Source organism: Aulostomus chinensis, chromosome 5, assembly GCF_037954235.1.
Source record: "Aulostomus chinensis isolate RoL2024-O1b breed Wild chromosome 5, RoL_Achi_v1.0, whole genome shotgun sequence".
Taxonomy (NCBI): Eukaryota; Metazoa; Chordata; class Actinopteri; order Syngnathiformes; family Aulostomidae; genus Aulostomus; species Aulostomus chinensis.
Window position 1 is genome coordinate 30,198,822 of NC_141324.1, and position 18,088 is coordinate 30,216,909.

The window sequence follows — 18,088 nt, forward strand, 5'->3', positions numbered from 1 at the left end:
TGGGAAATAGGTCGGAGAACAGTAGACTTTCCCTGGCTACAAAGAGCTGCTTAACATTAGTGAGAGCTGAGCACTGTGATGTGTAAAACATGACATCTGTGTGTTTAGCTGCCACGATGTCACAAGCTAGCCTGTGGGGAAGTGTGTAGCGCCATGAGCAGTTTCTCTATCTGAGCTATGCCTCACTAGTCTCGGCTACCGTAACACGAGCACTTAGATTAACACTCAGCCAGCAGAGCCTCATGTGGCTCTACCTTTAGCTGTGGGGTAAACATGCTGGAGCGCACATAGGCAACTGCTGTCACGCTTTTGGAGAACAATGTTGACCTCGGCTGCCTGGCCGAGCGGAGGTCAACTGTAAGGTAACGTCAGACTAAATGTTTGCTCGGACGTTTATGTACAGAGACTCAAGTGTGATGCTAGTTCACCAGCTGAATTAAACCATCCGGGGTCTCTGAGGGCAGAAAGGAATAAAAACACATTTCAGTTGTTCTGTCTGTTGTTTTCACCCCTCGCAGACAATCTGCATCTACTGATGAACTTAATTGATGCAAATTTGTGTCGGAACTTTAAGAGTTTCACAAAGCTGAATAGAAAAAGAGGGAAAAACTGTGAGATGAGTCAAAACTCAATGTAGGAAAAAGGTGAGAACATACAAAAAAATCTAAATGGGATAAAGGTTATGGCACCGATCCACCTGTGTAACTGCACAATCCCAACGACTGTTCTGGCAAACAAAATCTCCAAGTGGAGCAGACTACAGCACCATCATCGCATCCTTAATCGGACCACTGTATTTCTGGCACCAGAGCACCCATCTACTGTATGTCACAAGTTGGCAGCAGCCATGACGAGCTCTGCATGCAACTCTCTGGTGAGAAGCCTTGGCTGGCACAGCAGTTCTGTCTGTCCTGACTAAATGAAGACCATCCGGTGCCGTCTGGATGCTGGATGACTACCTAGCTCACAGCTGTCAGTGAGGGGAGCGTCACGCTGGGAGATGAGATGGCGTCATGTTCAGGGGAGATACTTGCAGCCGTTGGATTAAAAGATCAGTTGAACGAGGAGGCAAAGCTGTAGTCGACATGTTAAATGTGGTTCCATTTAACTGAGAAGCAAATTATGAGAAAACAGTCAATGTGTTTGTTGCAAAAGAGTGCATGAGGAGTGTTTCCATCTACTGATAGGGAGCAAATAGAAATGGCTGCGTAACGCGACTGAAAGATTGCGGTAGATGTAATGTTATGCATGACTGCCCCTCTGGCTAGGGGTAGAAGAAGAAAAGCTCTGTGTGTGTGTGTGTGTGTGTGTGTGTGTGTGTGTGTGTGTGTGTGTGTGTGTGTGAGAGAGAGAGAGAGAGTCAAAGGAGAAAGGTTTTCGATCTTCCAAATTTCGCAGGCTGTCCAGAGAACAAGACAAAGTTCGGGAGTATCTGTTCAACAGGAAAGTGCGGTCAGTCACATGGGTTAAGACTCACTTTGTCAAAGCTTCTTCACATTAGGTTTCCATCTACCATTTTGCACTTTTACTCTTTTTCAAAAAGGGCAAAAAAACACTTCAAATAAGTGCAAAAGCTAGAGTGAAATTGTGACTTCTTTCACATTGTGCTATTAGCATCAACATCAGCTAATGCCACACTTCAAAATAGGTTGACGGAATCCCGACGGATGTCTTCGAGCCAGCTCGCTGGACAACAGCAGCACGTTTGGCTCCATTCAAAACTGCTATCGACAGGATAGCACAGGTGAAGTTAACAACCATCATCACACAGACAGTCAGAACCCTGGCCTGTTTACAGAGCATCGTGAAATGTTGGCCTACTTTTCCTTGACAGGTGTGTTCAGGGGAAACATCAAACATAAACAAATCAAGGCTGTTGTGTGCATGGTGGGCATTAAAGACAAAGGCATTAATCCTAAACCGGCAGGCGTACAAAGCAAACTCCCCAGATGCATATAGTCAAGTCTGTGAGGATACATACGCTTGTCTGTGTGCCCGTTATCCAGACACACAATGCAGGGAGGAGGGGAAGGAAAACACAGGGACAGGGAGGACCTTCCGAACGCAGTTTAGCAAAATGTCAAGCACATTCAGATCGCCATACGAGGAAAATGTCATCCAGCCGAGGCAGCAAAGAGGCTACACTGGGAAACGCTGCACAGTTCTATCTGTGTGAAGTAAATGCCAGACAAATATTCATATCTGAAGCACCTACTGGTAACAAATGCGTCCCGTTTGACATTACAATTGAAAAAAAAACACAGAAGCGGATTTCTTATGTCATGTTGCAAATTGTACATGTATGCTACGGTTTAACTAAAAAAAAGAACTAGCTTGATACTTTTAATATAGAAATGAAAATAACTTCAAATTATAGTGTTAGGGTAGAGCTTGAGAGAAGGTATGGGAGCTCGGTGTGTAAAAAGGTACTGGGCTCGGGCGTAGCTTTCCTCCCCTGAAGTGTGGTATAAAATAATGGTGCTGAAGGGTTGCATGCTCACACCACAGGAGGAGAGTTTACCATCCAAGCCTGCCTGCTGTAACGGTGTCAGGTGGTATTTATGAGACTTGTAATGGGGCTGGAGCCCAGGCACACCTGCTACTCTGGGAAGGTTTTACATACACCTACACACACCCATTCACACATACACGACTAATGCACGTATACTGGACTCAATGTAGCTAATTTAAGCTCCCTTTTGGTTGATGAAAGTGCTGTGTTGCTAGGCAGATCAAATGTGAGCAAAATGCACCAGTACAAGTTCATTTCACCAGTTTATCATCAGTGTAAATAAATAAAAAGGAAGATCGGGTTGTGTGACTCTGGTACAGAAAACATATCATATATTCATGACATTCATCTGTCTGACAGCAGGATTACACACAAAAAACTGCGGGACCAGTTTTCACAAAACTCGGCAGAGGGGTGGAGTAAGGCCGGGTTCAATTTTGGGGCAGGTTAATCACAGCGCCACCAAGAGGCAAAGGGAAATTACATATTGTTGATTTTTCTACACTTCTATGTCTTCCTCCAAGTGGATTGACCAGATCCATCCCAGATTTCAAACACCTGAAGAACTTTAACTTGAAACAAGTTTTCATGACACCATGTTACCAGGGAGGGCCCATTTTGATGTTTCATAATAGGACGAGAAAACTGATGCATCCTGATGATGCAGGAAACCAGAGTCAGGCCCGCTCACCGCTGCTTGCAGCTTCAATTGGGGTCTGAGCACAAAAGTGCCGGGGGCCAAAATTTCATGGTAGAGGTGTGTGCTCTCGGAGTGTTTTCTAATTGCATGTGCGAAAAGACATCCGCCTCCCTTGTCAGTTCACCACTGAGACTCCAACAGAACGTTGAGGCCCAGCAAAAAGCAACGAGCATCTCGCTGTCGGTCGGTGAAATTAACTCCACCGATCACTGACCTCAGGAAAAAATCGGTGCTTTCGACTTGAGAAGAAAACGAAACAACTGTGGGGAAACCCAGTCCAGATGCACATGTGCCAGTTCTCTTACACCCGAAAAGGAAAAGTGCAACTACGCCAGACTTCTGCTTATGGTTCCTACTGGACGAAGGCAGGAAATGAAGTGTTTGTCAACTAACTGGCTGGTGTCCAACAGTCATTAGTTAATTCAAAGCAGCCTTTCAATTACGGCATCTTTTCAAGGCCGATGCCAATATTTTAAGCCCATCATAACCCCAACAGCTGAGGAATTGTCAAAATTAAAATCTTTTAAAAAATACATGAGGGAGTGTATCTGTTACAAGTGCAGACAGCTTTCTTGTGCCACTAATCTAAAAATTAAACCCAGAAGACACTGATTAAAAACTAGGAAGCCTGACTACAGCAAAGTTGTATCACTGCATGAGTATTTTGAGGGCTACAAAATCACACGGACACACTTCATCATGAGTTTAAATAGTATTTGGCTAGCCACAGATATTCATATGATCTGCTGCCACAGGTATTTACTTGAGTACCGTGTGAAACATTTATTAGACTCATAAATCAGACCCACAAAAGCCTGCTCACCAAGAGAGAGCCCAAACTTTCCATTATGTTGCTATCTGGTTTAAACTCAAATAAACTGCCAAGATAAACAGTGCATGTTGATTATCATGTGGTTTGAGAGGTGGCTTGACATACTTCAGAAGCACAAAGTGACAGTTTACTCATGCAGGTGTGAAGATATCAGATCCCCCAACATTCCCTCAGCTGTGCTCCTGCAACAGTAATGAAAGTGAAAGTGTTCCTGTCAAAAATAAGCACAGAAATTAGAAGTTTGTGGTTTCCACATGGCCACAAACTGACCTCAGTTGCCACTGACGCAACATTACGGATAAAACCCTGTCACACACCACAACGAGTCAGTCACAGCTTGAGATTACATTGGTACCTGCTTGAAAACAAACCAGCTACACTGTCACAGACTTGGCTGCTCAGGGTTGATAAGTTCAGTCTTGTTACCTGTTTACAGCGAGGCTGCAGAGAGCTAAAGACAAGCGTGAAGAAGCAAGGCAGACGGCACCTTTGATGTTCTCGCACAACACACGACACTGACAGACAAAGGTGCTCTGGTCCTGATCCACTAGTCTTCACCAGTGAAGGTAGAGGGAGCCAAAATCCCACAAAGAGGCAGCACATGGAATGACGGGGAAGCCTGCGGAGGTGTCTCTACACATCTTTTGTAAACTGAACAGTTTGCATGTTACCTGCTGTGACAATGCAGATGCCAAAACTAATTTGATCAACAACAAAAAACCCCAAAATGAGCACAGTAGCATTCTCAGGGCCAGTATTTCTGACATGTTTGGCACTGATTTACAGAGGGGAAGCAAGGGGGATGTAATAAACCACAGAAAAGACAGTGAGAAATGTAGGAAGTAGGTTATCGAGTTCATCCAAAATGGATTAAGCGCACCATAAATGAGGCAAATGCAATCCAAACCCTTGGAGGGCTGGTGCATTCATCTCAATCAGTTAGGTGCACTAAAAAGGCAGAAATAATGCATTATGACCTACTGTATCCAAACTGACTCAAGTTTTAGCAAAGCTGTACCTGATAGAGCTCATTTTCCCGAAAAGTCCAGTATTATTAACCATGTACAGAACTACCACCTGAAGGTTCTGACCACAGCGAGGCTTCGGTCCAGTTCGTGACTCTTGTCCTGTCCTGAATGATGTCACAGAACAGTCGAAGAGAGCTGGCACTCCAGTAACATCTTTAATTGCTGAACTTTCCTCTAATGTCTGAGTCTCTGTGGGTCAGACTCTCTTTATGGGTTATCTCACAGTGGAGGTTAGACGGCCCCATCTATTATTCAGCTCCTGGTTGAAGCCAGTGGTGGTGCGACTCTTCCCACCTGAGTCACTGGATCTCGTCAGACAATCAAGAGCTACTCAGGTTTAATCTAAACTGGCAGGTTAGACTGAAATTTAAAAAAGGTGATAATTCATAAAACTAAAATGGAGACTGATGTGGCATCTCTGCTTGGTAACACTTGTACTTTTTATCAATTGCTGAATCATTTGCTGTGACTGTGGCGTGGCTCAGAGGTGCCCTGGCCACCTGTGACGGGAGGGTGTCTGGTAGCGAGCAATCATCCGTGTAGCTGATTATTCAAGACACTTTGTTTAATGTTTGTCATTTTTCATATTACGTTTTGGCCCACTTTCATCAGCTGGCCAATTTGTTAGTTTGTTGTTGTTTACTGCACAGGAATGTACCAGGAGGGGAAAACACAAACATTGTTTGTGCTCTGTCTCCAAATGTAATTTAGCAACTTTGACTTAGATTTTAGCATTTACAGCAACTGTATTGTTGTCATTTATTTATTATATTTATTAACCCTAAACCTCGCCCTGGGTAAAATACATAAACAGTATCGGCCTAGTTGCTGGCTCGATCCTCACTTCCCTCCGAGGCTGTGTCGAAGTGTCCTTGAGCAAGATGCTGACCCCCAAAACTGCTCCTGATGTGTAGTTTGGAGCCTTGAATGGCAGGTTCCATCAGTCAGATGCAACTGGACCTCCAGGGTTGCCAACCTTTTCTTCAATTATTCGATACAAAGGAGCTGCGACTGCAATGACAAAACACTTGTCTGTTGTTAATCTTCCCCACAGATCTGACGTCATGAGCTGAGAAGCCACTGAGTCACAAGTATGTCTCATTTATCACTGATAGTAAAATATCAGCTTATCAGGCCGCCCTTCCATCCTGCCTGGAGCTACGGAGGGCTGGAATAACAGTCATTGTCACAGCATTGGTGAAATCTTGCTTCTTCTTGCCGACAGTTTATCAAAACCTGAGCACTCTACTTGCTCAGCAGCAGCCTCAATTACAGCAGCATCTCCCCCCATCACCCCTGAGCTCAGTTGTCCCTCCATCCATCCCGTCTGGGTGGAATTCATCAGGGCAGGGTGGCCTCCATTAGCACCCCTCCGCAGGGACAGACAGCCTCTCAGCACAGCACTCATGGAGCGCTCTGGGGCCCCGCACTTTACCCTAACAGCTTCATCAACTAGTCGGTATCCCTAGAGCCACACACACTTGCACCAAAGAGAGAGAGACACACACACACACACACTTGCACCAAAGAGAGAGAGAGAGACACACACACACACACACACACACACACACACACACACACACACACACACACACAATATCTGGAGGGCCCTATTAGCAGCCATCACCTGTAATTCAATAACATCTCTCCCTTTCTTTCTGCCTCTCCAGCTCACTCAACCAGGAATTAAATAGCTTGATATAAAAGGAAGACTCTTAATGATTTCTTCTACCAGTACACAAATCCAAATCTACATTGACAGTTTATTAAGGAATGTGAATAGAGCTGCACATTTTGTCTACAAGCAAAACCTGTCTACCAGAGCTAACCCTCATTTCTGGCATCATAACACCAGCCTCAAATCAAGGATACAGGATGGAGGAGGGAGGTGGAAGAGGAGGCACCTGCTCTGATGCCATCTAAGTGAGAAACTGTTCTGTACAATCATAAATAAATGAATGGAGAACTGCTTACAAGCCCTGCAACTACTAATTTTTGTTTGAAATTTCCCGTGATTTCCCAGTTCTCAAGGTAATGTATTTTTGACAAGATCAGGCTTGTCAGTCTGTCGCTCTCTATCTGAAACGCACTAAACGATGCTCAGCGTGGGACTGTTCCACCCAGAAAGGCAATGCAGTTGGATGTAATTGTGTGAGGCTACTCTTCATGTTGTTAGTAGTACTTGTAGTAGTGCTATGCTGTTCCACACCGAAGGGGCATGCCACCTTTTTGGAAAATATTCTTATTTTCCATCCCCAGAGCCAGACAAGATAGTCACCCTTCTTTCATACGCGCTGCATTAGGGAGGCCTGCAAGCTGCTTATTAGCTTAGCACAATGAATGGTAGTGGCTGGGCTGTGTAGCATAGCTCTGTCACACCAAAACAGACTGTATGAAGAAGGAACTACAGGTTTTGGAAGCTAAGCAGCAAAACACAAGTATGCTTAACGACTCATCCACTACTATTAATTGTGCTAAGCTAACTAGCAGTCCCCCAGTCTCTGTGGGTCTGAGCGCCCAAATGCAGCATGAGGGAGAGAAGTGGATCTCCTCTCATGTCTGGTTCTAGGAAGGAGGATGATTAAGCGTATTCCCCAAGAAGTTAGCGTGTTTCTTTAAGAACAAGCATCTAGCTGCCTCCCTGGGTGACTCACAGTCAATTAGGTGCCAATCAGTGGCCTTTCCCTCTGACAGGCAATGTGTTACAGCCCCCAAAATCTTATTTTGAACCATTCTGCTGACTGCTGCGGTGGTAAGGACCAGCCATTTCTTTGCCTGCATCCTCGTTAATGTGAAAAACATTGGCTGCTAAATTCTCCAGCACGTGTTGCAGTCTCAAGCACCTTTTGTATGCTTCTGTATTTTGTTTTTTGTTGCCGCTAAATGTGTGTCAGGGATTCAAAAGCAGAATTACCTGAAACAGACGTCCCTGATGGAAAGCCAACAGGGGTGAGGAGTGGAAGCACTGCATCTCTCCACTGTAATCTAATTGTCTATTCCACTCCCACCCTGTCCTGCTGCTGATGCACCCTCTGGTCTCTCGGGTGTCTTTAGTGAGTTCAGGCTCCTCCTCACCCACCTGTCCACCGTTCATGATTAATGTCATGATTTATAAGACCTCTGGTGCGGTAGGTCACTTCCCCCACTATGGATTTAGATTTTGCATTTAATCAGATGCTTTCAGATTTATTGTGATCTGGAACCATGAAAGCAATCATTGGTTAGGGTTGTAGTTTTACACAGTTGAAGTACTAAAATATAAAAAGAGGATAAATAACCAACAGTTGAAGCCTGTGATACATATGGTTCCTATGAAAATAATCTGGTTCTTATGAGAAAGCATTTGTTCACGGTAAAACCTTCAGAGGGGACGTGACACGGTGCGCCCACGTGTCGGTCAGATGCCTGAGCTTCAAGTCCCGTTCAAGATTCACAGAGCGACGGCTCAGCAAATGTGACAAACATGATGACATCACAGCCTCAAATCCAGCAAACGAGCGTGATTCATTCAGAGACCAGCAAACTTTTAACCCCACCACGATCGGTCAAGGCCGTCAAGAGCAGTGATCACTCTTAAATGGGATCACCAAAGGCTGCAGCTCCACACCCCTGTTATAGACAACACACGTATGTTTAATTGGTAACTGGAGACATGATGTGCATTTGCTTGACTATAATCATTTCAATTCAAATCATTGAAAAAAAAAAGTGACCAGCAGAGTGTAGATCTCCATCAAGGAGGTTGATTCATGAATCAAAACTTCTGATCCATCGATAAGAGTTAAAAAGCAAAGTGTGGGTGCCTCTGAATTGGGTCTGTGCTATAAAACTGACACAGAAATATATCAGTTCTTTTTCACAATTCTGCGCAGTATTCCAGCCGAAATATCAGTGTAAGCTGTGGTTAAACTGTGTGTTAGCGCGTATGTTATGGTAACGGTGTTCAACTGTACAATAATCCTTTAAAAACTAAATCACTAACATGAGAAATAAACAGAGATTTTACTGGTGAACCGGCATCTGTGTGTGTGTTGATGGTGGACGATCAGGGGTGTTGAAAAAAACCCATGAAACTTTGGGCCAAATCCACGTAACAGCAAAAAGAGCATTCGGCTCAAACGGCCTGAGCAGAAGTCTGTCCATGCGTCTCCTCTCAGCTCTGCAGGTGTTACAGCATTTGTGTCGGTTTTTCCAACAGGTTTCACCACTGGGATGCATCCCAATTTCAATGGAAGCGAATCAGAGTGGGTAACCTATCACAGACAAACAGCATTCCACTTCAGTGACAAACACACTCAGGATTATGGCTCCAATCAGCCGACCGTAGTGTGCAGCACCCTCACCCGTGGCTCCGTGTTGTGCCTAGAGGCAGGCAGGAGATTTGGGCCAAGCTTTTCCTGATTTCCTCTGAGCTCCAACAGCCAACAGCCTCACTTCTGTTTCTCAGGCGGCAAAAGGGGGCAAAAAAACAGAGAGATGGAGGATGGCAAGATATGCAAATTCTGACGCAACAAAGAGTGGGAGAGGAGTTTCCCACCGGGTGGGGGGGGGGGGGCGCCTCTCCCACACACACACACACACACACACACAATACTTTGAATGGGTCTCTTTCTTGTCACACACACACACACACACACACACACACACAAATACACACACAGACACACACACACACACACACACACACACACACACAGGCCTGCATGCAAGCAGATTCACACATTTATAAACTCAAAAAGCTCGTTTTTACAGACTTATCTAACACTCGTGAAATTGCTCACAAGCACTCGTGGGCAAAAACCTGTCCCTGCACAACGGGCAGCCTTTGACAGCTCAGCCTCAGTTAGCACCACAGCGCAGATTAAAGCTTTAGCTGTTAGCTGTGACTTGAGCCTCTTGACGACATGAATATTCAGGTGGTTGAATGGAATGAAGGACGACTCCAGTTAAGCAGCATACATGTGGAAATGGGCCTGGACCAGAGCTGCAAACATGGGTTGAGCAGTCCACCAACAGAAAAATAATTGGCTTTTTGCAAGCTGACAATTCAAGTTTCTCAACTGTAATGTTTTGCTACTTTTCTTACCCCCCCAAAAAATAAAAATCCGTACCTTTATTGACAATTTTGAAGAGATTCTCGTTCTCAAAAAAGGCCTTTTTCCTGATGAAAAACCCACAGAAAAATCATTCAACTACCCAGCCTTTAACTAATATTAATGACCACCTGAACAGCAGGAAACAAATCAATATCAAGTCAATCTTAGTCAATCTCACATCTTCAGATATCCATAAGGCAAATTTTCCATGACTTTTCTAAACATTTCTGGCTTACTTCTACAGGATTTTCCAGGACTGGAAATATTTTTCAAATTCCATGACTTTGTTCTTTCTCGCCTGTGTGTGTCAGAGACGGTGAGCTCCACATAAACCCAGACTGGTTTACTCAAGAGGGTAATCTGATGTAAATAGTCATTTGCTGCTGCTTCATTCTGGCCACCTGTAAGAGGAGTGCTAAGACGTGTTTGGCATTTCCCCTGTGATTTTATGCGGCACCGACACTTGAGGTAAATTTCAGTTCTGCTTCCACATTTGAGCGTAGGAGGCACTGAGCTTTAACTTTGTCTTCATAAGATCAATTTCAAACGGCATTGTAAGTTCAGAGGAGGATTTGGCTCGACTGTAATCACGCTCTAATTTTACATGGCAGACTTAAAGAGAAAAAAATAAAACCTTCCACTACTCGTCTGAGCTCTTCATTCTTAAAACTTCACATCCCTTTCTTTAACGAGAGAACTTGCAAATCCTTTAATGACCCAGTAGCCGCAAAGGGTCCTACTTTATATCAGGCTTGTAAGCATAAAGGAAGAACACACACTTAATTCTTCATTTTCTTCAAAATATAGAGCTTTCCTGGTCTGCACTTGTATATTTTTCTGAATCCTCACAGCGGTTTGTATTCTTTGTTTTCCTTAAGAGAGCATGAGGTCTTACAAGACGTACATAAATCACCAAACAACAGAGCGACAGATGTCATACAGTATGAGTTCAACCATGTCAAACCAAGTGAGATTATCACCCTACACTCAAAACTTGAGCTCATTTAAGGCCATATCTGTGCACTGAATAAACAGAAGTGTGGTGACTTGACTTCTCAAAAGCCTTCTGCATTATGGCTTCTTCTGTTCCTGTAATCCAAACACTGAAACTTGAGCATCCACCTTCTGCTCACTGCTCCAGAGCCTCTCAGTACATGTGGCTCAAGTCATCCGCAGAGTAACACAGCTTTGGGGCGGCTAGATTGACCTCTGACCTGTGTAGGGGACTCGTGGCTGTGTGGGTGAGTCTCTTCAAAAACCCGCATGGTAAGCACTGGGGATGCAGAGACCTGAGAGCTTGTAAACGTGTACTGACCTCACACGTTTACAAGCCAGCAGCAGCAGTGACATATTCAGCTTTATTTCCCTCATCTACAGTAAACTCTGCTTGATGCTTTTGTTGCAGTTTAACGAATGAATCCAGGCTCCTTAAACTCAATCAAACCTGCCGTGTATGCATTTCTCAGGCATTATTGAGTCATTTGCCGTAACTCCCCTCGCCTGATCCGTCAAGGTGCCCTTATCAGCCCATGTCATCTAATTGAAACACAACAGCATCAGCAGGAGCCGCTGCTTTTTCCTCACAGGCGCCGTGTTAATGCATGTAAATCCAAACAGTCGTGTGTTGTTATGCAAAGCCAGGAGGAAAGTATCAGTTTCCCACCTTGATGCTAACACACACACTCTCACTCACACACACACACACACACACACACACACACACACATTGCTCAATTAGTCACAGCAGCAGCATCAGTAGCTCCAGTGCACCTCCCACTCTGAACCATAAAAGGCGATGGGAGGAGTTAATGCTGACTTGCTAAAGACATCCTGTAGTGCTTTGTCATTCCAAAAGCCCATTTGTGCGAGGGAAACTGTGAGAGAGAGCGCGCGCACACACACACACACACACACACACACACACACAGCCCAAGCCTCTTTAACACAAAGAGAAAGTAACATGAATGACCATGGATCAATTAAGATCTACCACAACTCCTCCTAGGACCATTTCCTTTGACAATGCTGTCTCCTAAATTGACTAAAACAAATGTGCATCAACATTTTCATCATTTTAAATTCATGTTAAAACTTAATCTTAAAACTCCTTCATATTACTGTAGTTTGGTTGCAGATACAGAGGAAAGCAGAACAATAACAAACTGCAGCAGGTTATTGAGAATGAAACTAATTATGGACTATATGGTGTATGATCCGATATCAGCTAAATCGAATGAGGAGCGCCGCCTATGACGAGGCATATGAGCTGCGTCAGAAGCAGCAGAGGCACATGACTCCTCTGCTCTGGAGGGCATGAATGAAGCACCTTAGGGTGACCTCGACAAGCACAGAGACACAACAGACCTGAAACATGCTGCAGCTTTTCTGTTGAACTCCTTTTAGCGTTTTAGTCTTTGGTTTTATGGTTAAGAAACCCCAGTTTACACAATACCATAAAACGTGTATTTTGCCTTTTCAAGTACTCACACAGAGGAGTAATTTAAGACCACCCCCTTTAGCTCAAAGCTAAAAACAAACTGATGGGTAACAACAGCAAAACTGTCCAAAAAAGTCAGTTCACAAACTCTCCAGGGCGTCATGGAGAGTTGAATAGTCACAGGAAGTTCAACAGACATGGCTGGCTCTTTCTGCACCCCACAGGAACAGAGAAATAGTGCAGAGGGATAAACATCTTGATGAGATCAAAAAACCTATTTGTCAATCAAGTTTTCAGGTAGTTTTTAAGAATTGCTTTGGAGAAATACAGTTGTCCAGCAGTAATAACACAGCTGTTGAAACAATGAAGCTAAATTTAAGGATCTTAACTCTCGTCAGATGATGCAAAGCTTGCTTGTGCATGCAATGCGTTACAGCCTTAGCGTCTACAGAGGAGAGCAGGATAAATAACAGACACGGTGAAAATGTTGCTCGTCTGCACATCAAACAACAGCGAGCTGATCCAAGAGCCAATTACCAAAGTGGCAGTTTTCCTTTAATCATTAATTCAAAGCACATTCATATCAACAAATGTCTCTTTTCCTGACCTGATATACTACATCTGTCAGTGCAGAGACATCAAAAGCTGACGTGAACACATCACCATCACAGTTGTGAAACTGTTATAACGATGAACAAAGTTTTTATCTGTATCCAACCACCAAGAGGGGCCCCATTAATTAGTCTCTCCTACAAACGTTACAGAGGACTTCAGACGGGAGAAGCCTGGGAGTCGACTGATGTGTTTATCCCGTCGAGATATGTGAACACCAGACGACATTCCTTGTAGGTCCTAAATTGAAGTGTAAGATTACAGCCCAGCTGAGGGCGCACTCGTGCACACACAAGCATGATGGAGCACTTTAATTCCAGCGGAAGGACCCTGCATGACGTAGCTGTGACCAAAGAAGCAGCAGCAGCAGCAGGGCAGTGCAGTGCACATGGAGGCCCAACACCTGCCAGTCAGAGTCCAACTGAAGGGGCTTCACGTGTGGAGGAGCTGGGAACCGGACCTCTAACTCCCCTATCATGTTCTCATACAATGCAGGGAAAAACGATCAATTCTCCTGCCACTGAAAGCTTGTGTTGCTCATCGTGAACCAGTCCTGATGCTGATTCACTCTAAGTTTCGATGTACAATAAAATATTTACATCTAATTCAGACAAATTGAAGGGGGAGGGATGTTAGCATCCCTGCAGATTATTGTGCACTACGTTTAAATGCAAACCATGCCCGGAGAGGAGAAGAGCGCCCTGTCACTCATCGCCAGTGACAGGCAGGTCCAGAGGATACACAGCAATTCTAACTTGCACATTTTGACAATGTTTGACGTACATTATCGACACGAGATGCCGTGAACCTGCAATCTTCTTGCGGCCAGCAGAGGGAGACCCCACTGGCTGCAAAAGTTGTCAGCCTATAAAGATGTCTGTGAGAAAATCATCCCACTGCTCACCTGACTTACAAGTTCTCCTAATGAGTTGATGGTCTTAATGTCTGGGTTCAAGTCTTCTTCGAGACAGAATGTTTATTTTGGAAGAGACAACATCCTGGTTTCTGTCTATGGAGGTTTGGAACCTGTAAATCCATCAGAGCCCTCAGTGCATTGAAAAGATCCAACTCTTGACTGGGCCGTGGAACACTGCGCTAGCAAAAACAAGCTAACGGGCAACAAATGAGCTGAATTACAGGCTGTTTCTTTCCCTGCAGTTAAATATGAAGTGTTCCATGCAGACGTCGCAGCGTCAACAACACACCGAATTAGCCTCTGATCAGCAAAAGGTTCTAGCACCTTCTGCAGGCACACTGCACATATTAAACAAAATGAGTAGGGACACCACACAACCGTCGTGGGAAAGCTGATAAGACACTACAATCAGGATCAGGGTCTTATCATGCATCCACGGTTTCAGTGCCCTCGTCGCGGTGGCTACGTCCGCTTGTTGCACTCGTGGCACATATTATCAAAACTGTGACAGCACATTGTGGCTCATAATGAATGATATCAAGAGGAAAATATTTCAAAACACAAGGTTTTATGAGTATGGATCCTATGCCAGCAGTGCTTATGCATAAAATATGACCCAAAGACAAATCAATGACTCATCTGCTGCTCACATCCAGCTTTTTTCTTTCATGTGTTTCTAAACAGACTGAACAACCGAGACTGTAAATCACAGCAAAGAACAGGAGCGTGTTCAGCTACAGAGGCGGGGCTCGACCCTTGTGAATTGTGTCTATGAAGACGGCGAGCCTCAGTCGAGTAACGACTCCAACCACATTCCCAAAGACGCCACTCGCCAACATGTGCCAACATCTGGGGTTCGGTCCCCAATAAAACTGGCTCCTGCGTCTAAATGCAGTGACAAATATGATGTCATCGTGCCCAATCAAGGTCATTAAGACAGGTGCAACAAAAATCTGAACCAATCCTGAGGTGCTGAACTCATCCTCTCAGCTCTTTTGTCTACGGTTATCAATTCAACGCTCACAGTTTATTTTTCACAAATGAAATGTAAAGATTTGTGTCGTACTGCCACTTAATGGCCACTCCCACCCGCGCATCTGACGCTGTTTTGAGCCAGCATTCCATTTATTCAGAGAATCATCAGGAAGCCATTAGTGAAGGATGATTGGAGGACAAAATACCTGACAACTTCAGTTTGTGGAAACGACACCAAAACAAAGTAGAACATTCTGGTTCAGTGCAACCGTGAACAAGCATGAGAGCGCTGGTCCGGACCGGAAGTGTCGGTTTGCTTTTAGCTCAGGGCACCCTTGGGTGTGGATGACACGGGGTCGTGTGCTTGAGGGGTTTGGAAACTGACATTTTTTTGGCGAATTTTTGCTGTCGTTGGAAACGTTTTGAGGAAATCAGACACCGTCAGTTGTCACAACCTTAAATCCGAATATGCGCCGCTCGCTCCTTCAGCGTTCTGGAGTCCCAAAAGTAGTGTGGCAGGGAAAAAAACTGTGTAAGAACTCAAAGACGCCGATTTATGAGCACCTGAGGCAGATTCACCTCAAATTTGGAGAAAAGAAGTAATTTGCCTTTGAAGTGAATTTCGGGGCCAGGATGGATCCAGCCACACTCCAAACAGGAAGCAGTTTATCGCCCTCAAGGCTGGGAGTTCTCTTACAGAATTAAGATTTTTTTTTGAATAACGTTCATGATTGTAAACTGCATTCAGAAAACGACAAGAATGAGGCTTCCAATGGCAACACCTTCGGTGCTATCAGCAGCTGCCCGCTGATCGTGGCGTGAACAGGCGGGAGGCGATTCAAGAAAACAAAAAAAAGCTCTTTGGAAATTCAAAGCTTCAGCTGAAGAAGAAAACTATTACTAAAAAAAAGAAGCACCTTTTTGGGGTGGGGGTGGGGAGTAAAAAAAGCGAAAACGAAGTGAAAAGGCAGCAGATGGAAGCACTGAATCCCAGCTTGCCATCTTGGTGGCGCGTCTCTCGCAGGGAGGATGCGTGTCTGATGTGTTCACACCGCCTCGTTCCTGGAAAGTAAACTGAATAAAAGGGGGAATATGCCCCCCCCCCCCCCTCCCTCCCCCCTGAGGATTTCTGCTTCACGCAGGGGAGGATTTCACCAGGAGCTCGGCTAAAATACACCTTTAAAAGGTGTTGCATCACCTTGCGTACCTGGCTGTCTCCCCGGCCCAGAGACAAGCAGCAACCCCGCCTTCACTGCAGTAATGACCGCCATTCTCCCTCCGCGCGCTCAGCTCAGGAAATTGTATAACGAATTACCGCAGCACAATGGATGGAAACGAGCCACGAGCGCTGTTATCACGTAGGACTAACCACCGTGTGCACCCTCTCACACACACACACACACACGCACACGCACACAGAGCAGGCTGCAAATACATGGGGAAAAAAGGACAAATAAAACACGCACAAGTGGGTCAGAAATGATGAGATAAATCCCGCGAGAATGAAGCATCCAAGCAGCATCGCGGCGGGGGGAGACGGGAGGGGAAAAACTACAACACCCCAAAAAAAAAAATCCTCCTCCTCATCATCATCTACCTGCACAAGTTGACATTTGGAGCGGTTCCGCTGCTCCCGTCGGAGTCTGCGAGGAGACGGCGGGTGAATGAGGGTCCGGTTCCCGGTGACGGTCGCGAGCCGCAGGTGTTATTTCTGTTTGTTTCTCAGGCCATTTGTCTGCCCCCCTGTTATCGCGTTCAGGTAAACATGATGATGAGGATGATGATGATGATGATGATGATGGCTCCTGTACGGACGCACCGAGTCACCGTCGTGTCGTCAGCAGGAGAAAAAAAAAGAAAAACGTAAAAAAAAAAAAAAAAAAAAAAGGAAAAGGTGCTTTCCAGCCACCTCGCGCCTCATAACGGTGTCTAAATATTCACGGCTTCAGCTTTTTATTGGCTGGTGCTGTGTGAGGGGGTGCAGGTAGGAAAGCCTCCGATAGGGGCACCTGACGCCTGTTAAAGTTAAACATTTCATTTTCCCCTTCCTCCCCTCCTCTTTCACATTTTAGTTCGGAGATCTGAGTTTTATTTATTGTTATAATTATTATTATTTCTTTGTATTTCTGCCGTGTAAACGCAACTGCAGAAGACACTGCTGGCGATAGCCTGAATATTTAGTAGTTAAATAGTCGTGAAATATCTATTGATACCTGAAAGGAGGCAACAGCGATAATCGAAATTGTGCAACGTCACCCCCCACTACAATTCGCATTAAAAAAATCTGCAAAATTACAAGTGCAAACACAAAGTTTAAATAAAAAAGTGATCCATGTGAGCTTTTCCCCCTGACTGATCAGCATAAAAGCAAGTAGAACAAGATGCCATCTCATAAACCGACGCAGGAAATGATTTATGCATTAAAATGAAACCCGCTACATGAAACAATCTTACCTCGAACAGGGAAACATGCGGTGTTGCTGGGGGGGAGGAGGGTGGGTGAAGAAGTGGCGATAAAATAAACATCCCATCACCGGAGCAGCGCTGGCTGAAACCCCAAAACCAAACCCCGTTCGAAAACTCCCAAATATTCAGCCCAACAGCCCGATCCACATCCGAGCCGTCAAAACACACCGACAAAGTTGACTTATCCAGAACGGCAGCCATCAACCGCGGCGTCCGGCGTCAAGAGAGCAGCAAGTTAGCGTGGAACCAACCAGCAACCTCGCCCTGAAAACCTCCCTCAGCCGACAACAAACTGCGCTCAGCGGCCACGTTGTTGTTGTGTGGGGAACCTGCCCCAAAGCGTGGCCGAGGTGCTGCTGGTGGCGGTAGTGGGGCTGAAAGTGGCAGAAAAGTGTTTGAAAGCAGAAGAGGAGAAGTGCGGGCAGCGATGAAGCGCTCCCCGAGTTGCTGTAACGAGCCGGATAACGGTTCAGGCGGGCGGGCCGCCGCGCGCCGCTAGGCGGAGAGAGAGACA

At 45.2% G+C, this 18,088-nt stretch overlaps 1 protein-coding gene across 4 annotated transcripts in view; it reads right to left on the bottom strand.

The window, feature by feature from the left end:
• zeb1a (zinc finger E-box binding homeobox 1a) overlaps nucleotides 1-18,088 on the bottom strand; it is a 60,451-nt gene that overhangs the window by 42,051 nt on the left and 312 nt on the right. The window contains exon 1 of one of the 4 annotated variants that reach the window (XM_086204540.1): nucleotides 17,563-18,001. The exons of 1 other annotated variant lie outside the window; for it this stretch is intronic. Coding sequence is in view for 1 of the 3 variants with exons in the window: in XM_086204538.1 (XP_086060664.1) it covers nucleotides 16,706-16,721 (16 nt within the window). In the remaining 2 variants the exon portion in view is untranslated. Of the gene's footprint in view, nucleotides 1-16,574; nucleotides 16,671-16,705; nucleotides 17,160-17,562; nucleotides 18,002-18,088 lie in introns of those variants that run through there. 2 more of the 4 variants (XM_086204538.1, XM_086204541.1) reach the window with 2 other exon arrangements.